The 23,172-nt window shown below is 41.9% G+C and overlaps 2 protein-coding genes and 1 long non-coding RNA gene across 3 annotated transcripts; all 3 read left to right on the forward strand.

Annotated features, from left to right (window-relative positions):
- Window positions 1-672: 672 nt before the first annotated feature.
- Window positions 673-10,752, forward strand: LOC118412342. Its single transcript, XM_035815140.1, has 4 exons — window positions 673-882; window positions 1,266-1,793; window positions 4,082-4,219; window positions 9,702-10,752. The coding sequence occupies exons 2-4, from the start codon at window positions 1,646-1,648 to the stop codon at window positions 9,845-9,847; spliced, it is 432 nt and encodes a 143-aa protein (XP_035671033.1). The 5' UTR covers window positions 673-882; window positions 1,266-1,645; the 3' UTR covers window positions 9,848-10,752.
- A 3,623-nt stretch (window positions 10,753-14,375) lies between these two features.
- Window positions 14,376-15,232, forward strand: LOC118412731. The gene is made up of 2 exons (XR_004830813.1): window positions 14,376-14,586; window positions 14,803-15,232. It is a non-coding gene; the product is annotated as an uncharacterized LOC118412731 (long non-coding RNA).
- A 2,058-nt stretch (window positions 15,233-17,290) lies between these two features.
- On the forward strand, window positions 17,291-21,682 carry LOC118412490 (mucin-4-like). The gene is made up of 3 exons (XM_035815378.1): window positions 17,291-17,860; window positions 18,222-20,330; window positions 20,852-21,682. Exons 1-3 carry the CDS (start codon window positions 17,815-17,817, stop codon window positions 20,989-20,991), a joined length of 2,295 nt encoding a protein of 764 aa, XP_035671271.1. The 5' UTR covers window positions 17,291-17,814; the 3' UTR covers window positions 20,992-21,682.
- Window positions 21,683-23,172: the final 1,490 nt, after the last annotated feature.

Here is a 23,172-nt window from a genome sequence, read left to right on the forward strand (position 1 = left end):
GTTACGTTGTTCAATACAGCCGTCTAGACTGGGATCATTTAGGGCATTTCATTTATGACGATTTTATATAGTCAACGGTAGTTCAGCTTTATCCCCGGGCAGCCTATATCCCTTGTTTTTAAACACAAATCTTAATAGAGATATCAAGTCCACGTACGATGGTTTCAAACGGCAATATCTTCAAAGTATTGCAATTTGAAACCGCTGTCCGTTAACTAGAAGCCGTGGAGGTTACTACTGTCCATCAAAGTAAATGCAGTATAAGCGAATTAGAAAAGAACGACACAAGATAATATTATCGATAAATTGGTTACTTAAAAGCGACCCCTAGCAGTCAATGATATAAATGCTGCCGATTGACAAGAAGGTTATGTTTTCGGTAGCGTATATGCGCGTGTGTGTATGTACGTGTAGAAAACCAGCATGCCTACATGGATTGTAATGATATTCGGTGTGCGGGTAGATCTTTGTGAGACCTGGAAACAAATAGATTTGGGGCCACCTACAAGATTTTTGGACGTACCTACAAGCTAGTTTAAACGTGTCCAATGGATTGGGTTACTCAAAACACTTACTAGTAACTGTATGGCTAATAACCTCATTATGTTAGGCTGGATTCTTGATCAACTGTCTTCTGGGATAAGACAACCCACTCCCTGATGAAAGACGGTAATAAAGAAGCGGCGCGCTGTAGTTTACGAAGACCTGATAATGAGACGGTTTAGACAATAAGTATCGGTGTTGGCAGCAGGACCGGATGGACAACTTTTGGACAGAATCCCTGCCCACATTGTCGCCTCGAGAGTACTTGCTTCAGACATCACACCAGGATGGGTACTACGTAAACTGTACTAAAAAGGCTCTGCATTTAAGCCGAGAAAGGTATGGCGTATCTCACGTTATAGACTATCGACACTAGATTTTTTGGTCGCAATTCTCAAGAGGTGATAATAATAATCCGGTCAAAGTTAACTCAATATGATCGGTCTCAGTTTGCTTCCTTTCCAGTGTATTCGGTCAAACGAAATCCACTCCAATTTGCGGATGGTATGCAGTCATGGAAACCTTTCAGTAAATTAAGCATACTATTTCACTGTTTGTTTAGATGTCACCGAACGTAATTAACGCAACCATCCCATCGTGAAAATTCAGCAACTAATTGCCAGTCCGTCCAAGAATTGATTGTAAACAATATCAGTCTTTGAGAGACTTCTCGAGTACGTAGGCGATAATTCAGATAATTCTCTTTTTGTGTTCGTCTCCAGATGAAGTAGCGGAGAAACCCATGATGTCTGTGTCGGTCCTGCAAAAGACTGTAGCGTAAATCTACGACTGTCAATGAAGCACCATCCACAACATTCAGACGAATTCATGACTACTCGCCAAAAATCTATAGGGAATTGAGCGTATTTTTCGCCTGATAAACCACCAGCAAAGACGGGGCTCAGTGACCTGTCAACTTCGGCAAATCCCTAGAAATTCGCGAATTGATCAAGAAGTCACCGGCCGTGTAACTGCGAAAAATGTTCTTTTTTTAGAGCTGGGGTCGAGCAAGGAGCTTTCATCCTTGGGCCGAGCTACTTTATACCGGCTGTGTCTCGGCGTTTTTACCAGTAGTTGTTCCTTGAGAGGATACTTCATCACCATGGAAGACGTGTTGAGCAGACTGGACCGTCTGTCGGACAGGTTAGCAGTAATGGCGGACAGACTGGTGTCTGCAGAGGGAGAGCTGTACGGAGTCACACGACGCGCTGCCGAGGCCTGCAGGACTGAGAAACGTCGCAATGCCAATAGTAAGGACCCCCTCACGTTTACCGTAAGACCGTCGTACGATTGCAAACTGAAGACATTTCGGGATAATCGTGCGTGCGTCGTATAGAATTCAACTGTCTCATTATGAAATGGCTATCTTAGATCCTTGTCGGTAGTTGGCTCTGCTTGAAAACCTTGCAACATTAAAATCGTACGACGATCTACGACGAATGTGACGTAACGTTTACGGTTAATTTCTTCATTTAGTATGGACATATATCATATAGTTTTATTTGTCTGAAGTTTTCTTTACATAAATCATACAGTGCTATTTGAAGTTTTCTTCGACTAAACGTCCCCAGAATATGCCACTTTCTTAATAACAAATCTAAGATACCTCAAATGATGTGTAAATACGAGGGCGGTTCAAAAAGTAATGCCACTGGTTTTATAACAAGCTCATGTTTTCATCGAATGAGCTAAAATTTGGCACAAAGGTACAAGAATATATCCTCTTGAGATTGACATATTTCAATTTGTTGTTAAAATTTTTATGAGTGACTGAGTTTAGTTCAAGATGACCACACCCCTGTTATCCCGTCGGAAGAAATTAGAGGGTTAATTAACGTGCACTTGATAATGTCTCTAAATCACTTGTAGCTATTGTAAGAAACTGAAATTGCACATGTATCAAGTTGCACTTCTCTGTAAGCCACATGCTTATTTTAATTTTCTAAATACAATCATTTATTATTTTTTCGTTCCTGGTGTGAAGTGAGGTCGTCAGGGTCGTAATTAGCGGTGAATTCAGGGGTGAGCTGCTTAAAGTGTCCATAACCAACTTTTTTGTTAACTGAGAAAAATCAAACTTAAGACACTTCTTGATCTTGAAACTGTTAATAATTGTGCCAAGTTTCGCATCTTTTGGGTAATGGAAAAGCAGTCTACAAAAACCTTTCTTCAACAAATCACGTATTTGGCTATTAATCAAACTGTCTGTAATATAGCAACTCGCTCCATTCTAGTGGCTGTAAAAGATGAACCATTGAGAGATAAAACATGAAATTTGGCATGTAATCTATAGAGACATTTGTTATTATACAGGTGAAATTTCAGTTTTCTACAATAGTCTTAAAATGGTAAGATCTAGAGGAACTGATCTCCTGACAAGCTTTTAAGGGTTTGGTCATCTTAAAATCATCTCAGTTGCTCATAAAAATCTGAACCACAAATTGAGATATCTCAATCTCAAGATGATATAGCCTTGTACATTTGTGCCAAATTTCAACTCATTCGATGAAAACATGAGTTTGTTATAAAACCAGTGGCATTACTTTTTGAACCGCCCTCGTAACAGGCTAGGTACTTTTCACTATTTTGAACCGTACTTACTGTACATGCCATCGTTCTTTGCCTCCATATACATACTTACTTCGCCATGTATCCTTCAACATAGGACCCCACTTGAACAATTTACCGATCTATTTCCTGTAGGTACCTTACAACAATGGTTACACGAGTGCGCATTACACTGTCCTTGTTGATACTAATCTATTGAGTGCGTCTGCCAGTTATCGTGACCGTCGATTTCCCCATTCTTTTTTCTCGCTCTACAAACCTTTTTGTATCCTTGCTATCTGGGTGTTGTATCTTGTTTGTGGTGTCACACTAATCATATGTAACGTTATCCCGTCTGGTGCGCACCGCACATCGCCAGTTTGACTTTTAAAACAAGAAATCGAACGAAGATCTGACGCTACCGTTAAATGTTTCTAGTTTCAATTTGCAAAGTTCTTTTTAATTTCATTATTATTTATTTTCCGTGATTCTGTCTACTGCATTGGATCACTGGCTCATCTATTATTGATTAATGTAATGTTGTTCACACCTCTACTGTGATTCGTTGTTTTGGCCAAGACTTTTCTTCAACCTTTCTCAAAGACTTGTAAAATATTCTCCTCCAAACTTTACTACATGACCAGCTTTTAGTTATATGGTTTTTGAGATTTTGACCATGTTCGAACGTACTTATGTAAAGAAAACCTGGCCTAACCCTTTAAATCATCTTTGTACTTTACTCTCTATCTCCTCTTCATGCTATTCGACAATAACTGCTACATGTATGACTAGTGTCCGATGGTCAAGTATATTACGTGGTCTGTGAAATGTCACAATTATGCAGATTAGCTATGAAATTATAAATTTGCTAATTAGGTAGTTATAAGCTGAGAAGTCAGTGAAGTAGATTTATAACCATTAGTAAGGACAAAGGACAGAATGTTTTATGAATAATATAATATATTTACACATACAATTACCACCTCCTCAGATGCTTCCCAGATCACATACCTATCGGAACAGCACAGACTGCATGAACAGCAGCTGTCCATGGCAAAGGAGGTCAGCAGGCTGCAGGTACAGCTCAACCTACACAAGAGGATACAAGCCAGGAAACTTCGGCCTCCGGGTAACTTTGGTTTTCACACACAGCTTGACATGTGGCAATTTCTGTATTCACATGAAATAAGCTCTCTAATTCAGTAGACCCAACCAAAAACAACAGTGACATATTCTAAACAAAGCCTATAGGTGCATTTTTATGTAGAAAACAATTTATCACTCTTTCTCTGAACAATATTATTATAATTCAATCATCTATTCTATCCATAGTACATCTTAGTTGATTGGTTTATTCGCTCATATTTGAACAAATCATTATTTGTAGCTAATCGTAGTATAGTAGATCTTTTTTTTCTTTTGTCTGGAGGAATATTCTACTTCTAACACCATGTTTTCATAAGAAAGTAATGTCCTCGTAACATACTGAAGACTAGGTTTTGTAATCACAGAATGCATCTGGAAACCTTATGTGTTTAAACATCTACTCAGACAGTCTTGGTGGAATGCAAGAAAAGGTTATTGCAGTGCATTTCTGCCCATTCACAATTTTGGCAACGCGCTTATCTAGGCAATTGTCAGATGCTGGTTTAGAACATATACTTAGATATTGTAACTTTGAAGGCAAAGTAGTATGTTAAGACTTTCTTATTTCTTGATTATTGTCAGTTTGGCAATATCGGGGACAGCAGTTGCTCACCATTTACAAACATGTATAAATACTTAGTCTAGTAACGTTACTACCCTAAGAATTAGATATTGTTTCCTTCTTTGTATTCGCCATGTACAGGCTGGGCAACCAATCGTCTGTTAAGCTCTCTTTGAAACTCTGTAGAGACACTTGAGGCCGCCCCTTATAATGTAGGTGAGCTCTACTGGCACAGACAAAACTAAAATTCACATCAAAGTTGCTAATCATTAACCTTTGCAGGCATGTCAGAAACATATGCATTGAATCATATTCTATGCCATTGTCATACTGTTTGTCGTCTCAGTACCAAACTTTCACGGTCTGAGAAAATTTAAGTTGTTCTCAGAACTAAATGTTCACGGTTGCAACAGGTGCGTGTAACAAAAAGACTCTTGTACTCTTTGTTGTCGGTAATGATAAGTTTACGTAACAGTCCTCACCGTGAAAACTGTGAACATAAAAGTACGCTGAAAAAATCAGGAATTACGGTATGTAGTGGGACCGCGTACGGCAGTGGCAGCGTGTTCAGCTTGGGACCGAGAAGTCTCGGGTTCGAATCCGGCTGCCGTGCTACCGATCTTGTGCCCTTGGGAAAGGCACTTTACACGACTTTCCTCACTTTACTCAGGTAAAAATGAGTACTTAGCTTCGGCTAGGGCCGTCCCTGGGATAGGACATTGAATGGAGGTCCCGTATATGGGGAGAGTCACACCCCATGCATGTCAAAGAACCCCCACACGTGCGATGGTGCAAAATCCTTCCGTCTAGAATTGGTGATTCTCTACAAATCACCTGGACTCCAGGAAGAATAGTGACATATCAGTCAGTAATGGAGATCTGTATAACCAAACCAAACCAATTGGATTGTGTTTACTTTGTAATGGTGACATTACAAAGGAATGCTATCTTTAATGTCCCATTGGCTCCGTCCTTGGTGCTGAATGTAACCGATAAATGTCAAAAAGCTCCAATCCTGACTCACCATAAACTATGCTGTTACCTGTGCATGGTGCCTGTCTGACCTACATTTAGTTCTATACATAATAATGTCTATTGTGAGTGCATCATGTCCTGGGATTTCCTTCTCTGGTATACCTAACCTTCAATACAGAAGGTTTTGTAGTTTTTATCCACTTGTGGCTGCCCCATGTTTGTTATTCAAACCTTATTCAATACAGACAGCAGATTTGGTTTGTTGTTTGTGCAGTTTCTGTTCCATTATCCAGACCTTCTTCAATAGAGTAGATAGGACTAAAGTTTGTTATCGGTGTCACAGCTTCTGTTCCACTCGTGGCTGTCCCATGTCCGCCTTCCATACCTGCTTCAGTAGAGTAGATGTTGTTTGGTGTTGTAGATACAGTTTCTGTTCCATTCTCCAAATCTTCTTCAATAGAGTAGATACGGTTTGTTATTGGCGTCATAATGTCTGTTCCATGTCCAGTAGAGTAGATTGTTGTTAGTGTCATAGCTACATCTGTTCCCCCTCTGACTGCCCCGTGCCCACCGTCCAAATCGTCATGAGTAGAGTGGATGTTGTCTGTTGGTGGTGCTTCACTGGGTCCTCCGTCCATGACTGCCGAATCTCGGCCATCCAAAGCTCCTGAAGGATTTTCATAGACATGGTCTTCTATCGGTGCTGTAGTTTGATTGACAGACTGGTTTCCGTGATTGACAGGCTGGTGTCCATGATTGACAGGCTGGTGTCCGTGATTGACAGGCTGCTGTCCGCGATTGACAGGCTGGTGCCCATGATTGACAGCTTCTTCGGGGGTGTTGATTTTAACGTAGAGCCATCTGAATCCGAAAAGTACAAGAGCCATCGCCAGGAAAGTTCCCATCACAATAATGGTGATGTGCAGAACTGGGAGTTCGTAGTCTTTTGGTTTTACTGTCGTGCCTATGGTGTTCAGAAGAGAAGTCGCTATGGTCTGTGCAGAGCTTGTTGGTATTGCGGAAAGAGAAGTTTTGTTGTGCTGCAGTTGAGTCTTGGTCTGAGTGAGGGCCCCATCTGTAGGAAACATGACTGAAGTCACCACTGTAGGTTCTGTGGTCGGCTGGTGCGCGCCACAGCCGATCAGTTTGGTGGACACGTCGGACAAGTGCAACTGATTCAGGTCAGGCGGACTGTCGCAGACATGAACGCCGAGTGTTAGGCCTCTGTCAACAAAACAGACTGAACAGCGCGAACAACAGGCCTGCTGTTTCCCCTGACAGGCCTGGAAACAGACTATCTTGTCAACCAGCCAGGCGAGGTCGCAGTCACAGCGGAAAGGGTTCCCGTTGATCCACACCTCGGTCACTTGCGGCCGCCCCAGCTCAGACTCAGAGAACGACGCCAGTTTGTTGAAACGTAGGTCAACTTTCTTCAGCTTTGGGAGATGCTCGATGACGGTTTCCAGCTTTACGTACCGAAGTCGGTTTCCCATGAGGCAGAGAGATTCCAAATTTGGCAGAGCTCGCAAAGACAGCCAGGAAAAGACTTGTATGCTGTTCCTGTTTAGGTCCAGTACACGCAGCCGTCTTAGTGGCGGAATGTGCGAGATGTTTGTGATTTGATTTGAGTAGGACAAAGTGAACCCTTCAGCGTTGGCTGGGATGTCGTCAGGAATCGTGGTGAGATTTGTTTTGGAGCAGTGAACCCGCGATGTCGGTGAGAACGGGATACGGTATATGCTACATGTAGCCGGCAGACAAACACAACCTGACCACAGCCATGTAACAGTAAGGTGTAGAAGCAGTCCACTTACTTCCATGTCTACTGGTGGTCCTCAATAGGCCTGGTCAGAGAGAGATGTAATGTACATGCCACGACTTTGCTTCCACTAGACATGATCAGTTCGGTGCACTGCCTTGAAAAGCAAGTTGCTGTGCAATAGTGGAACTGATAGTTTCCTGTCTTCAGCAAGTACGTGTATCCTACATGTTGTACGCATGTCTGTCGTGCACTTTCTTGACGGCAGCTCATGTATAATAATTATTATATATCCTAGTGGCTGTTGACTAGATACTGGAGACAGGGTTTTGTAATCACAGATTCCATCTGGAAACTTCGTGTTTTTAAACATATACTTAGTCTTGGTGGAAAGCAAGGAAAGGGTTATTGCACATGCATCTCTGCCGATGCACAATGCTGGCGACGCCTTTCTATTCTAGCAGGCACGTCAGAGGCTGGTTTAGAGCATAAAGTATAACTTCTGAAGGCAAAGCGATACATTTTTTAACTACTGCCAGCAGACACCATTAACACATGACTGTATGAATTAAACTAGCCTTAGATTTTTTTTTGTATGCACCAATAAAAGGGCAACAAATGATCTGTCAACCTCTATTTCTTAAACTCTATAGAGACTCAAGGGTCACAAAGTAGAGTCAATAACCTCATGTTCTCTCATGTGAGAACTACTCTGAAAGTTCCATTTTTAGACTCCATGTCACCAACAGATTGGTCTGTGGAAGGAGCAGATGTTACTGGATACCTTCACGTAATTACATTTTTATACTTCAAACATACCACAGACATGGGTTGAAATATCTTGCTTTTCCTGATGTTTTTTCTACTTCTCCTGTCACAATTTCAAATCGATTGAACTCAGAGTCTGTTATTTTTGAGCCACATGACCTGAATTTTTTTAGACTAGGCTGATTTTGCGGAAGTCCTTTTTCAGATAAAGTGTTTTTGGCTGCTTCACTTTACATAAGGGTGTTGCTGGGAGAGTCCATTCTTTCACAGAGGGGGGGGATGTTTTTCAGAAATCAATCTTTGACTTGGGTGGTGATTTAAAGGTCAATGTTTTTAATGTGTTGATACATGTAGCTACCACTGAATGGACATGTTCTCGCAAACAAATTTCTCAGAATTCAATTTTCGACTGGGGTTATCATGTGCAAAGCCCAATATTTTGGTGAAAGTGTTTTTAAACTGGTCCATTTTGAGTGGAAGTGCATCACCAAAAGTCCAACCTCACATGGATGTGGGGGGGGGCTCACATTTTTGATTTTCTTTTCTTATTCACTTTTCGTCCAGTTTTGCATGGTGTGGGATATGACTGAAATATGCTGTATTTGCTGGCAAATGTTGCCTGTCCAGTGTAATCTGAGACACAATCTGGAAACGTAATATTTTCAGAACTGTACTCAGATTGGTCTGTGGAAATTGTATTGCAGGAAAAGGATGAGACGCCACATTTATCTAGTCTGTTCACATGTATTTTTAGGAAGGTGATTTGATGTGTCTGCTTCCCTGCCTTCATATGTCTCTTTTCTTATTTAGTAACTTGAGTATAGATACCGGTAAGCTAAGATTTTATAAGACCTGTTAAACAGCACTGGAAAAATACTTAGAATTAGATAATTTTGATTTACGCTCGGCAATCAGCAAAATTAGAATTAGTGCCCACCCTCTTGAAATTGAGAGAGGGCGGTAAAAGGAGGCTATACGTGTGTGAAAGAACGTGCAAACAATGTACGTCAAACGTGGTGGAAGACGAAACACATTTTATGTCAAACTGCTCTTTCTATAATCAAGAAAGAAAAGAGCTGTTCAAAGAGGCCATCAAATTCCACCCAAACTTCCTCACATTCACTGACAAAAAGAAAACAGTTCTCCTTTTAACATCACAAAACCCACACATAACAGAAGAGGTGGGGTCTTTCGTCTTCCACTGTCTTCGAAAAAGGAGTCAAACCCAATAACCCAGGATCTAGCCCGTACCAACCTACATTATATAGACCCTGAGGAAGGTATCTGAGGTATCTTGGCCCAGTGATTATGAATATCTTCTAGGTGTTTTCACTAAAAGATTATTTTCCTACAACCTACAAATCTTTCAAAGTTGTTCCAGAGCTCTGTTTTAATTTTCAGATCCGGCTTATGCTATCAAACTGGAGCACGACCGCAACAACCTACAGCTGAGCCGTGCGCATGCGCTATCAAGACTGGCCGCGAGTAACCGAGTGCGTCAGAAACTACGAGAGAGACAAGAATCCCGTACCAAAATAGATTTCTAGAAATCCAACCCTAACGTCCAGAAATAAACTATTCTCTATCTATGACTTAAAATCTTATATGTAACGTCTTGCGCATTTCTATTTGTTTTTTTTTCTATTTAAGGAATTGCTTTGCTGATTTGAGTTTTCTACCTTTGTTGTGGAAATGGTGACATGATCGATAATTGAAGGATTACTGTTATGCATATGGTTGTCAAACATTTCGTAGAAAATGATATCGGCTGAAAGTGCCTTATTTCAATAGCAAATCTTCAATATAAGCGTGATAGCGTGATATTCCATTTTGTGGCTCACCATCTGTGCTCATTTAGCAGACCCTACGTACTATCTGTGTCAAATACTGAATACTGAACAGAAGAGGAAAAGTAAAACAAATTAAGGCTAACGTCGGTTTGCGTTTCATCATATCGAAGATTAGAAGCGCCTCCATGTGAAAGATGACGGGATAGCATGGACGTCTGTAAAAGAAAATCACTTAAAGATTGACCGATTTCACCTGTAACCTTTTGATGATTAGTTTATGTTGTCCTTTATTTATTTAGTACAAGTTATTGCCGTTTAGTATTTATAGATCTAGACCTACCTTCCTTTTCATTTTTAGCAAGATACGCTACGGACGCATGATGGAATTGGTAAATATGGAAGACATAATTAGTGTTGATGGTTTTTGTACCGAATGGCATTAAAAAAAAACTTCTTTGTTGCCGAGTTGTCGCTCACTTGTTGGTTTATATCCTACAAGACAGTGAAATTTTCCGTGCGTTCCACTACGCAACTCAACTCTGACGTCTGCCATTGAAACTTGTACGTACATAGCACAAAGGATGGCGACAGCATTACGTCATACTAAGTATACTCTAGCGCGCGTGAAGGCCTTCGGGAGTATCCAGCCAGTCCCGGAAGTAAGAAGCTTGCTTTGTGGTCGGACGTCGACTGCTTTCTTTCCAATCATAATGTCATGGCCTAAAGCCTAAGGAATCACACAACTTCTAACAAACTCAAGTCTCTCCAATCTCCATTGCTACATAGTACATATCCAACCCGCGGCCGGTGCGGTATGTCATGCCAACTTGTGCGGTATGCATATGGCTCAATCCAAGCAACGGATTCCTGAAAATGGTATGTGCTTGAACTACTAGTATCTAAATAAAGGTTGCAGGCATATCTATGGGTACATCAGAATATTAGTATACTAGTAGATTCACTCATTCAGCATTTGTTTGCGCCCGCACCTTGCCTCCCGTTGCTCACAGCGTTCGGTTGCTAAGGTACAAGTTCCGTCGCTAGGGAAGGTACGGTAACCGTAAAGCAACGGTCTGCTCTTGGTCCCGGCTTAGCCTTAGTCTCTACCAGACTCCGGATCGCTGGAAAAATCGTAAAAATTGAACAAATAGAAGAGTAAAGCCGGCCAGAGAAATATAACCGGCCAGGGAACAGCACGCGATGTTCCCTGGCTGGTTATATTCCTCTCTATTTGTTCCATTTCTACGATTTTCCAGCGATCCGGTGTCTGGTAGAGACTAACTTAGCCTTACGCTAACGGTAAACCTCTCACCAAAATCAAATGAAACTGAAGTTCAGTATTCGTGCTGTAGCGGCAAACACGGACAGTATTAAATACTCTATGGAACTATGTATAGTAGGGTTAGTAGCCACCCCAACTACGGTCAAAGGGCATAGTTTCGGCCGTGACGCGGCACGTGCATTTGTCCGTTGTTGTTTTTTTGCCGCGGCACATTGATCTGTTCATCACCTTTGCCAATGAGGCTATTTTCTCATATGTGTGGGCCAGTTTGTGTGTGTTTTTTTGTTTGTTTGTGGACGGCAAAACTGAGACAGTCTGGGGGCTGATAGTAAGTGGTGTAAGGTTGGGACTTTGGCTCCTTTAGTAATTCACATGCAAGTCGTATATGGGTTTATTTGACAAATATGTGTATGTAAAACTAAAGATGGCAATCTTGAACTAGGTCTTACAAAAGAGCAATCAATGTAAATTATTTTAACAAATACACAACAAAGATAAAACAGAAAATAGAGCTGCACGACCTCTTATCATCGCCAAATGATGTTTACCTTTTAGGGTGGCATTTCATAAATCTTTCTCATTGGCATTTGCATGATTAGCGTACGATTACGTAAGTCATCATTAACCTACCTGCATGCCAAAAATCATGACGATCCGTCATCCCCTTCTTAAGTTATTCACTTTCTAAGTCTGAAACAAAATTGGCTGGGTTAAAAACAACTCTAGGGGACCAAAACGACACTGTTCGGCATGCGTTTTGCAGAATATTTCTTTCTTTTCTGCTAGTTACGTTTACAGAAGAATGACACGGGGTGATTTATGGACACATGTAATGTTAATCGAAATTTGTGAATTAAGCCCATGACATGATATTTCACAGTGGCGTCAGGTCCTCGAGCTGTTGTCATAAATGTAACGAATCCCCCTGCCTTTAGCTATTTGTTTTCCTTCTTATCTTTTTTCTAGCTACAAGATGTGTCACTTGGGAATGTCTCATTAGTTTTGCCCCAGTTCCTTGTATCTGATGATTTTGTTCCATCATTTCCATGCTACGAGTTAAATTTTATCACTGTAAGCATAAAATTTATGATATTATGATAACTATATGTTTGCCTTATTTCCATTGAGATAGATCCTAGTCGTTTCCAAATGAAAGAGGAAATCTAGAGACTGTCAATATGGGGTGTGCAGTGGTCTTGAGCGTGACGGCGTGGTTGGTGGTGATACTGCAGATCTACTACCTGAAGGAGCAGCTGTCTGCAAATGAAGAAAGAATTTTGTCTCTGGAGAGGAAACTCTTGGAGCGTGAGGCTTCGTTGGAGGACAGGACCAATGACAAGACGTGGGAAGTCAGCGGTCATGTAGAAAATGCCGAACTAGGTATTGTCTGCGTGATTACCATCTTGTACTAAACTCATATTCAGACAATACTCTTTTGAGCTGATTTGAATTGACCAAATTGAATAGATTTCCATCTTGCAGGAAATGTAAGCTAATGTATACGCTGTTTGTGTTTTCTCCCAAAGTATCTGTGGTGTTGTGTATGGCTAGAAACCTAATGCAGCAGAATAAGTGTTGACAAGTTACATAATGTAATGCAAGTCCCATGTGTAGAAATGGTTTGCCAGTTCATTCTGTCAGCTTATTCGTCTCGAATATTGTTTGAGTTACAGTGGAGCGCACGATGGGATAGGGGCTTTGGTGGTCTTCTTATGTTTTTTCTTGTGTACTTTTCATGCCACAGTTTCTTGTGAAGTCATTTGCAAGCTAGGGTAAATGTAAGAATCAAATTGAGATATGTGAAAAATGAAAATAAATGCAACAGCAATAGAATATAATGAAACTGAATAACTTAAGAGGTACAGAAATACATTTTATTGTTAACTTAAGTGCAAAAGTCTGATGCATCCAAAGCTTATCTCTACCAAAACCAGTCGGTGCAAATTTATTTCTGCTTGGTAAGAACGTTGCAATTGGTATAGTGATCTTCTCACCCGCCGAACCTATTGCGTATTATGTTTGCGTTTTGTCAACAGTACGAATAAAAAAACAAGTCAGAGCAAACAATGTAGAATAAAAGCGTTATATTACATTTACCCTGAATGCGATACATCTTACAGGCAGATGCATACTGGAGCATCATAATGGCGGTGGATCCGGAGATGAGCCTCCCGGTCCACCTGGCCCCGCTGGACCTCCTGGACGTCCCGGTCCACAAGGTTCTGGTGGGTCCAATGGAACCGATAGTCGTGACGGCAGGGATGGACTTCCCGGTCCGCCCGGCCCCGCTGGACCTCCCGGTTCTAGTGGATCCGACGGTCGTGACGGCAGATATGGACTTCCAGGTCCGCCCGGCCCCGCTGGACCTCCCGGATCTAGTGGATCCGATGGTACAGATGGTAGTGACGGAAGAGATGGCCTTCCCGGGCCACCCGGTTCTAGTGGATCAGACGGTCGTGACGGCATGGATGGACCTCCTGGTCCCGCTGGACCTACAGGGTCACCCGGCACGACTGGACCACCTGGGCCTGGGATGCCTGAGCTAAAAACTGAGCTATGCAGTGTAACACCCAAATTAGGTAAAAATCACATTACCAGTCATCTCAGCTCAAAAAAGGTACAGAAACCACTGTTGGTACATGGTAATGTTGCCAGGTTACCAATTCATGTTACAATACGTATTAATATGACACAAAACGGGGTTGAAGAGTACGGTAGAGCGTTCGACTCAGAACCAAGTTGCAATTGTCCGGGGTTAGATTTCTGTCATGTCGCCATTTTTTCTTTGGAAGATCTTGGAAAGGCGCTTTACACGACTTTCCTCACTTCACTCAGTCAGGTGTAAATTAATACATGTCTCTATAGGATAAACATTAGCTTGTGAAGAATACTAACATGACTGACAGTTTCAGGTTTCAAACCTCCAGGTTTGAAAGTGACACCAAGCGCTTTAGTACGGACACATTTTTCGACAGAGAAGTTCCATACAGTAACCTAGCAAATGAAGCTTTTTTGCAGGAACAATCTTCCCTCAACGGTCACCAGCAGGAGTATACAAGTATGACTTGGACGAAGCAAAATACGCATGTGAACAGCAGGGTGCCACACTCGCCTCCTATCACCAGCTGTACGAGGCCTGGCAGGACGGGCTAGACCATTGCGCATGCGGGTGGCTGACGGACGGTACAGCTCGTTATCCAACACAGACAGCCAGGTTGGTATATGTGCCGATGTTCGCCTTCTCACTAGACTAACTTAATGTATAATTGTATTACAGGAACGAGAATGGAGTACCAAAACTGACCACTTGCACAAGCTTATCAATGATATACAATACATTGACATTGATAAAGTAGCAAGGAAAATATGATCGACCCATCTTTCTATCAATCTAAATTTATATATATATATAATTGTTTTTCACTCCCAGGTCGGGCTGTGGATCTAAAGCGGTTAACAACTGTGCTAAACCCAATGCCGCGGACGCATGGTGCTTCAAGAAACTCAGCATTTGTGATTAATCATTAAGGAACACGTTCGCAGGAGGGGCATCACGATATAGAAACGTTTTGTGCTTAGATTTTGTGTAGTGTAAAATTCTTGTCATCCTATCTGTCTAAAATCATTGGTGACTTCCTGACCCTGCAGGTTACATCTGATATTAGCAGACAGACAGACAACATCCACCGTAGTTATGAAATATGTGATGATATGTTCTCTCGTAGACGAAAAGTATCGATTTATTCTAAAAGAAGACAATCTTGTGCATTACAGTATGTAACTGCTGTAGGACTGGAAACAACAATATGGAAATAGTCGAGGCTGATTATCATGATACAATAAAAACTAGAGCTTGGTGACCTCATGACTCTGTGAAATATTTAGAGCTTTTGTGATTTTATGCAAATGCATGGCAAATTTACATAATTCATGCATGGTATTGTTGAAAACTTCAACTTACACATGTCACAAGAAAAAAATTTCCATCATTTATCATTGAATGATTTTGCAATTTTGAATATATTATGCAAATCAGCTACTCGTTTGCATGTTAGTATTTGTTTATATTCCACCTACCTTTAATCACAAGTATTACAATGTATTATATTTATCGTAGTCCTGTAATGTTTTTTTCTAATTAATTATGCCAATTAGGTTATCATTTGCATGATACATATCTAATTTAGACGTGTACATCTTTGTCTAAGCTACATGAGTGCATGGAATGATGGAAAACCAACTCTAACCCTTTTTTTTCTTATCCTTTATGGAATATTTTGACCAAAAATATCCCCAGCGATTCCAAAGTTAAATGTTAGGGGACCAAATCTACCCTGACGTCAAACTCTATCTGCCACTCAAATGTCAAAACCACATAATGTTCGGGACAGGAGATACATTGAAAAATCTGCTATAATAGAATTTTCTTATTGATTATGCAAATTATTTTCCTAATTTGTAATTCATTTTGTACATCTTTGTCTAAACTACCTACATACCAAAAATTATCAAAACCCATCGTTCCTTTCTGGAGTTATTCTCTTTTTAATCTTTTTTACAAAAGCACCCTGCAAATCTATGATTAACCGCTAGGGAGCCCCAAACTTATGTCACAATCTAACGCCCATAGAGTATCCATAACACGGGATATCAGATACAGAAGTTCCGCTGCAGTACCAAGGAAAGTCACTAAACCCCCCTCCCCCAATCTAATCATTTCCAGCTTTCATCACACCTTACCAACACACCGGATATCCCTACTGGGACCCATTTGCATGTGCCTGTGACTGGCCATGAATGACAGGAGAACCGTCTGAAAAAGGCAGGAAACTAGAAGACTGACAAAACCAACGAGAGAAATGTTATTTGCCGAAACTATGTCATGAAGGCCCGGCCCTACGGAGACGACTAATTATCTCCATTTAATACCAGCTAATTACAGTCATCTATCAGCAGACAATGCAAAATCTTTCTGCTCCTTGCGGGCAATTCTACGTAATTCCTACCCTTAATGTATTGTAATTCGTGACACATCGTATGAGTGATTCCAAAACAACTTATCGAGATACACGAATGTTCCAGCTGCAGTTTTTCTGTGCACTAATAACACAGTAACAGTGTTAGCAGAGATGTATCTGACTATTCTTAACCGTCAGTATATTTAGCATTCACTGCTTTTAACTGTGTAAAAATGTGTACCCCTTTACTCACACAAAACAGACCCCTGACTTAACCCCTTGTAAGTACTCTCCAAGCAGAGGTTAGGCTCCGGCTGTTTTTTAACGTTTTTTTAGTCGTTTTTGTCGGGCTTTCTATTTTTGTTATATCTTGCTGTGTCAAAACCTACGTACTTCAAGAAAATGACAAAATAGAAAGCCCGATAAAAACGACTAAAAAATCGTTAAAAAAACAGCCGGAGCCTAACCTCTGCTTGGAGAGTACCTTGTAAGCACGGCGCTTTTGCTACTACAAGCATGGCTATCTGGGTGTCTGTGTGGCGCAACGGTTAGAGCGTTGGAGTCAGAATCAGAAGGTCCTGAGTTCTAAACTCGCCGTGCCCCTGCCCCCTTGACGGTGGAGTGACGCCCACCGAGCCTCACGGCTAATCTGTCTAAAGGTGCCAAAAAACACCTACGGATTTGGTGTTGCCAGCGTGTCAACATCTCCACACTTGCCACTGAGACCCGTGAATTTTTTTTTTAAACATGACTATCTCACTTGTTTCAGGAGACTTTACAAACCCATCCACGTTTGAAATAGAATCCAAACCGTAACACTTAGCAACAACAAGTCAGTCGAAGATTGACACTCTTGAACCAGAACTCCGGTCGCTCTTGTTTTGTACAAAACTAAATTGACTGCAACTCGAAATGCGCGCGGAATTTCTTTACAGAAATAGCATGCCAAATCCTGAAGGGCAAAATGGTCCCCGGTGACGTAGGTAAATGCCTCCTACGTAATGTTTTTCTTGTACACAAAAGCCCCCTGTGTCTAAACAAATTTACATGAATTCGTCCCTGGAGAAAGGTAACCATACTGCATTTTTTGACAAAGCTGACTTTGAAGCACGTGTACTTTGACACCCCCTGGATAGTATTCCTTTGTTGTCTAAACCCAACCGTACTGTGTACCAAACAACACTTAGGTCTACAATCCTTCAACAGTCGCTGATAGAGAACAATCACTCAGACTCCGACGGTAGCGAGGTTTGAAGAGTTCATCTATGGGCCACTGGGTTTGTTTTAATTGAAAGAAAATACTCCGCCCAGGGCTATTCTAGGGGAAAATTACCATAACGCAAGGCGAGAAACTTTAATCCTGTCCGGACGACGGAAAGAAACCAGTCAGACGACAGAATTTACCTCAGTACAGCCGGTTAAATGGGCGTCTCCCCCGAATAGACGAGTGTTGACGATATACAACACCGCTGAGGACCATCAGAATGTCTGATAAACGCAACAAACAAGACGCGAAACGACGTGACAAAGGTACATGTAAATATAATCTATTGTGTACAATGTAATGCTCTATTTTAGGGATACTTGCCTTGTGTACAGTATTGTTAGTTAAGCCGTTCTAATCTTCATGTATACGTAAGAATTGTTCGGCAATTAGGTCGTCACATATGGATCTAATGCTAAAAATGTGACGAATATGCCTGTGCTTAATGTCCGTGTGTTTTATACTTAAATGACTTACATAAAAGTTGTATTCTTACAGGCAACTGTTTCTTAAAAAAACTGTCTTGTCTTTCGCTCAGTTGCGCTCAGAGTGAACGAACTAAATAAGACTGAAAACAAGCTGCATTACTCTGGTTCTGTTATAAAACAACAAATTGTTTTCTTCTAGAGAGGTGTAGGTCAGCGACAACAAAGGAAGGTTTAAGAAAACTACAAGAACTTGTGTCTCAAACCGAGGATGTCGTCAACAGGTTGGCTGACCTGGACGTCGATCTGGTTACCAAGGCAACGGTGATCGCCTCTGTTGTCCGACAGCGTGGCAAAAATGGCGGGAAAAGTGTGAGCCCTAGTTCAAAATCGTCGCTTTCAAGCGAAGAAACTTTACAAGAGCCATCAAAACTCAACTTCAACTCTCTGTCCGATAACGTTGGAGCACTTCAAGATCGTGAGGTTTCTTCAAAGGTCAAGGGTAACAAAAGTTACGTAAGTCTCCTAGCCGTAGATCTCGAAAACGATAGAGAAGACTCCACTTCTCCGCAGAAAATAAACGGCAACACTGATACAGACGATAGCCAGTCCCAGCCTGAACGTCAGGTAGAAGAAAATGTTTCTGCTGTTGTTAACCAGTCCAAAACACATTTTGCCGACGGCAATTCATGGGAAGTCAGCCAACCTGAAATAAAGTACCTGGAAAACCGTTCTTCAAACAGTGGTATATCAAGCAAGAATGGAGGAAGCGACACAAAGGTAATGTCACCCATCATCACAACAGGCCCTTCTGATAAAGACACCGATGAGTCAGTGCCGGATGCCTCTGTAAGCCAACAATGTGATGTGACACCTGACACGGATAAGCAATCGCTAGATACAGCAGGAGTCCAGTCCACTATTCCAGAATTAGTCAGACAGTCCTCCAGTAACAGTCTTCCGCTCACACCATCTCCAAGTTCTCTTGCTTATGATCACATGAACGAAGACGACATCTCAGTTAAGCAGCCAGCATCCATTCAGATAGAAGGTCAACAAGACCTCGGCGATCAGGAGGATCTAAGTCATAACGCAGAACAAGAATCAGTTCAAGTTTGTTCTGCTATTGAGAAGGCTGAAGGTATCATAGAAGAAAGGGAATGTCAAGAAGCCACTAACTCACAGATTGTCTCACCACCCGAGGTAGATGGAGGTTCCCCAGTTCCCGACGTTTTATCCAATCAGCGTCCTCCGCAGAGCCAACCGCCCGTATGGACACACACGGTGAACACCAATCAACTGGCTTTACAGGAAACCTCGACCAATGAACAATCCGTATCTACAGACCCTCCATCAATCAAAGAGGAGCGGACAGAAGAGATTTCAACCAACCAGCAGCCTTCGCAGGAGGCCCCACCCAATGAAAAGTCCGTATCTACAAACGCTCCGAAAACCAATCATCAGCAACTTCCAACGGCGTCACCCAATCAACACAAGGCATCTAAGCCTCAAACCCATCAGCAATCCAAATCTACAAAGGCTCCGTCCACCAATCAGAAGCCTGCACCAAAATCCCCAACCAATGAGAAATCTGCACCTGCAGACAGCTTTGCAGCCAATCAGAAGCCATCTTCGAGTAGCTTGACAAAAAAGAAATCGCCATCTATTAATAGTCTAACCCCAATGCACGATGGTCCATCAAAACCTTCCACCAAGAAGCAACCCTCGACGACCACCGCTCTGCCCAAAATCCAGTATCCTGCTCTCAAGAAACAGACACAAAAGACGCGGACATCGACAGAAGCTCAGCCAACCAATAAGCAGTCTTTACCCAAAATCAACATCAGAAAGCAGTCCTTATGTTCGGACACTCTAGTTTCGAATACGCAGCCTCCACAAAATAACACGTCCAACAACGTTTCCCAATCTACAACAAGCCAAGACGTTGACCTACCGTCTCAATCGGAACACGTCTTGACCAATAAGGTGACTGGATCGCCGCGTAGCCCAAGGTCTTCGTTCCCAATCATTACCTCTGAACAGGTTTCATCTACGATGCAGTCCAATCCGCCGTCAACATCAATTAGCCAGGAGTCCCCATCCACAAAACCGTCCAATCAACGGCTCATCTCGCCGACACCGTCCAATCAGCAGCGCTCTGCTACACCAGTGATGACAAATCAACAGTCTCCATCCACAAATACAAAAATTCAACTATTGTCAGTGGACCAATCCCCCAGTCGACCGTCCACGGGGAGTAGCTCCATAACCTCATCTAACTCAATCCCAGGCCCATCAATGGTGAAAGAAGGTGCGTATGAGTGCGTCTGTGTCGGTGTATCCAAGTGTGTGTGTGTGTGTGTGTGTGTGTGTCCATAGATGTCTGTGTGTGTGCGTGTATGTGTATGTGTATGTGTATGTGTATGTGTATGTGTATGTGTATGTGTATGTGTATGTGTATGTGTATGTGTATGTGTATGTGTATGTGTATGTGTATGTGTATGTGTATGTGTATGTGTATGTGTATGTGTGCGTGTGCGCGTGCGCGTGCGCGTGCGCGTGCGCGTGCGCGTGTGTGTGTGTGTGAGAGAGAGAGAGTGAGTGAGTGAGTGAGTGAGTGAGTGAGTGAGTGAGTGAGTGAGTGAGTGAGTGAGTGAGTGAGTGAGTGAGTGAGTGAGTGAGTGAGTGAGTGAGTGAGTGAGTGAGTGAGTAAGATATACGGACAAAGTGGAGAAATAATTTACATATGTTTACCTTAAAGTTGTAAGGCCAATCTATGCACACCAAGGAGGTCAAGGAGGTTATACTGTTAATCAAAAGTATCATTTTCAGGTTCTCCGAACGGCACCAGACAGAAAGGTGGTGGACCAGAGTCGAGTCCAGTGACACAACGGCACACGTCCAAGGCCAAGAATGACGTCAGGAAGAAACTTCAAGGGAAACTTCGTCAGAGACGCGGACAGAGGGTGTAAAAACTATTGTCTGCTGAGGCATAATCCGTCCAAACTATAGATGTAGTGTCGAATGTAGTTCATCATGGTCCCGAATATAGGGCACATGCCCCAATGCAAGTGTAATTTTGTGACACCATTATTGTATAAAAGACTCTGTCATTGTCTCATGTGCCTATATACATTTGTATTGTAATACTCCGTCCATCCAACTTTAGCCTATGGAGACTATTAGTAGTTGGCATCCATCTGTCTCGAAAGACAATGGTAGACAGACAGGGTTGGTTAGGCGACCCGTCTGCCTGGCCTGCACTTTTTTTAAAGGTGAAATATCTTATGATACTATTTTCTCGGCTTTTCATTGAATTTCAATAGATACAAACCTCGAGTTATATTAGTTTCTCAGTGCAAACATGCTGCTAAAAATGAAGTGCACTATTTTCTTATCATGTCCCTTGTATATGGAGGAAAGACAGAGGCGTATGGACGTTATCACCAGTAATACAAACATAGCCTTACTTAGGGAATTTAGGTTGGCTAAATTGGCATTTTGACCTTCCATTGTTTTCTCCTTGATGAAGTAAGAAAGAATAGAGCCGTAACGAATATAGTTAGATGGGCATGAAAGAATTGAAAATCTGATTTTGGGGGGCCATATTGATGACGTCATCAGGTTTTATTGCCCCTTATATTATTTTTTCAATGACGAAATACAGCACTTTGGTACATGCCACTGCAAGGAAACTATGTTTTTCATGTGCATAATGATGAAAGCTACAAACTCACGGTTGCGCAAACTGATATCTACTAATGATCTGTGGTAATAAGAAAATGTTTGTTTTCACCTAATTCAAAAAAATTCTTAATAACGCTCAGAGGCTTTCAATATATCTATGTCATATCCTGATGCAATTTCCTTGTACATAGGCCGATACACTTATCTATCGCATTTCTCAAAAGAAACCGTATCATTTCTGACACAAACAACCAATGTTGACTCTGTACCCTGTATTATCATGTGATGTTTGTTTCTCATAGATTGAACCATGTGGACTCAGATAAAGTGACATAGTGATTAGTCTTTAGGTTTATTATTACTGTAAGAAATTGCTTAATTGCTTAGTGGGACCGCTTGGCACGATCGGGAGCGCGTTGGTCTCAGGCCCGAGAGGTCCCGGGTTCAAATCCGCTTGCCGTGTCACCGATCTTGTGCCCTTGGGAAAGGCACTTTACACGACTTTCCTCACCTAACTCAGGTGTAAACGAGTACATAGCTGCGGCTAGTGGCAGTGACAGGCCTTTGTTGTGGTGACAGGCCATAGGGGCATGTTCGGGCATGACGCACCCGCCATGACACACGAGTCAGGGGTAGGAGGAACCCCTTGCATCCTTGGTCGGAAGTCCTCCTAGGAGATGGAAACTCCGAACAACAAAGCCAATGGTATGGTGGCTTTGAAAAGGCGTCTTTGACACCTGTTTCGCCATACCCTCCATATGTATATGGAGAATCTCAATAAAAATAAAAAATAAAAAAAAATGTTAGTTTTGGTGCCCAGTAAGTGTACTGTTTTAGAACTGCCATACATTGTACCCGTTACAATTGTTGTGCAATAAAGATATATGATTGTCTTCCAATGTCATCAGCTGGATAGTTTGCTATTGGCTATATCAAAGTTGGGTGACCATTATTTTAATGGTGTTACAGGATGATTTGATGTGTTTGTTAGCTTAATTTGTACCTTTATATGGCTTTTTGTAGCGCAGAGCTAGAGGGAGCAAGCAGAAGTTCTGATCATGCCATGTTATTTTGCACAAAGTAAATTTGAATGGGTGCAATTGGTAATGATATGACTTAAAAGTCGGATACTACACACACCCACACCCACACACATACACACACACCCACCCACGCGCGCGCCCGCACACACACACACACACACACACACTCACACGCACGCACGCACACACACACAAACACTCACACATACACACTCACCCACGCGCGCGCGCACACACACACCCGCACTCACGCACACACACATCATTACTCACACATACATCGGAACACATACATACATACATATGTAAATTCATACCGGCCTCCATAATATAAAATTGATATATCATTTTGGGTATTTCTCTCTTGATATCTCTCTTTTACAAACTTTAAAAAAAGACAACGATTACATTCAGCTACTAAGT

The sequence above is a fragment of the Branchiostoma floridae genome, chromosome 3 (genome assembly GCF_000003815.2).
Source record: "Branchiostoma floridae strain S238N-H82 chromosome 3, Bfl_VNyyK, whole genome shotgun sequence".
NCBI classification, from domain to species: domain Eukaryota; kingdom Metazoa; phylum Chordata; class Leptocardii; order Amphioxiformes; family Branchiostomatidae; genus Branchiostoma; species Branchiostoma floridae.

Coding starts and splice junctions, on each gene's coding strand:
- LOC118412342 (XM_035815140.1), top strand. CDS start 1,646: ATGGAAGACGTGTTGAGCAGACTGGACCGTCTGTCGGACAGGTTAGCA. Junction 1,794..4,081: donor GAAACGTCGCAATGCCAATA/GTAAGGACCCCC, acceptor CCACCTCCTCAG/ATGCTTCCCAGATCACATAC. Junction 4,220..9,701: donor CAGGAAACTTCGGCCTCCGG/GTAACTTTGGTT, acceptor TTTAATTTTCAG/ATCCGGCTTATGCTATCAAA.
- LOC118412490 (XM_035815378.1), top strand. CDS start 17,815: ATGTCTGATAAACGCAACAAACAAGACGCGAAACGACGTGACAAAG. Junction 17,861..18,221: donor CGCGAAACGACGTGACAAAG/GTACATGTAAAT, acceptor GTTTTCTTCTAG/AGAGGTGTAGGTCAGCGACA. Junction 20,331..20,851: donor CCCATCAATGGTGAAAGAAG/GTGCGTATGAGT, acceptor TATCATTTTCAG/GTTCTCCGAACGGCACCAGA.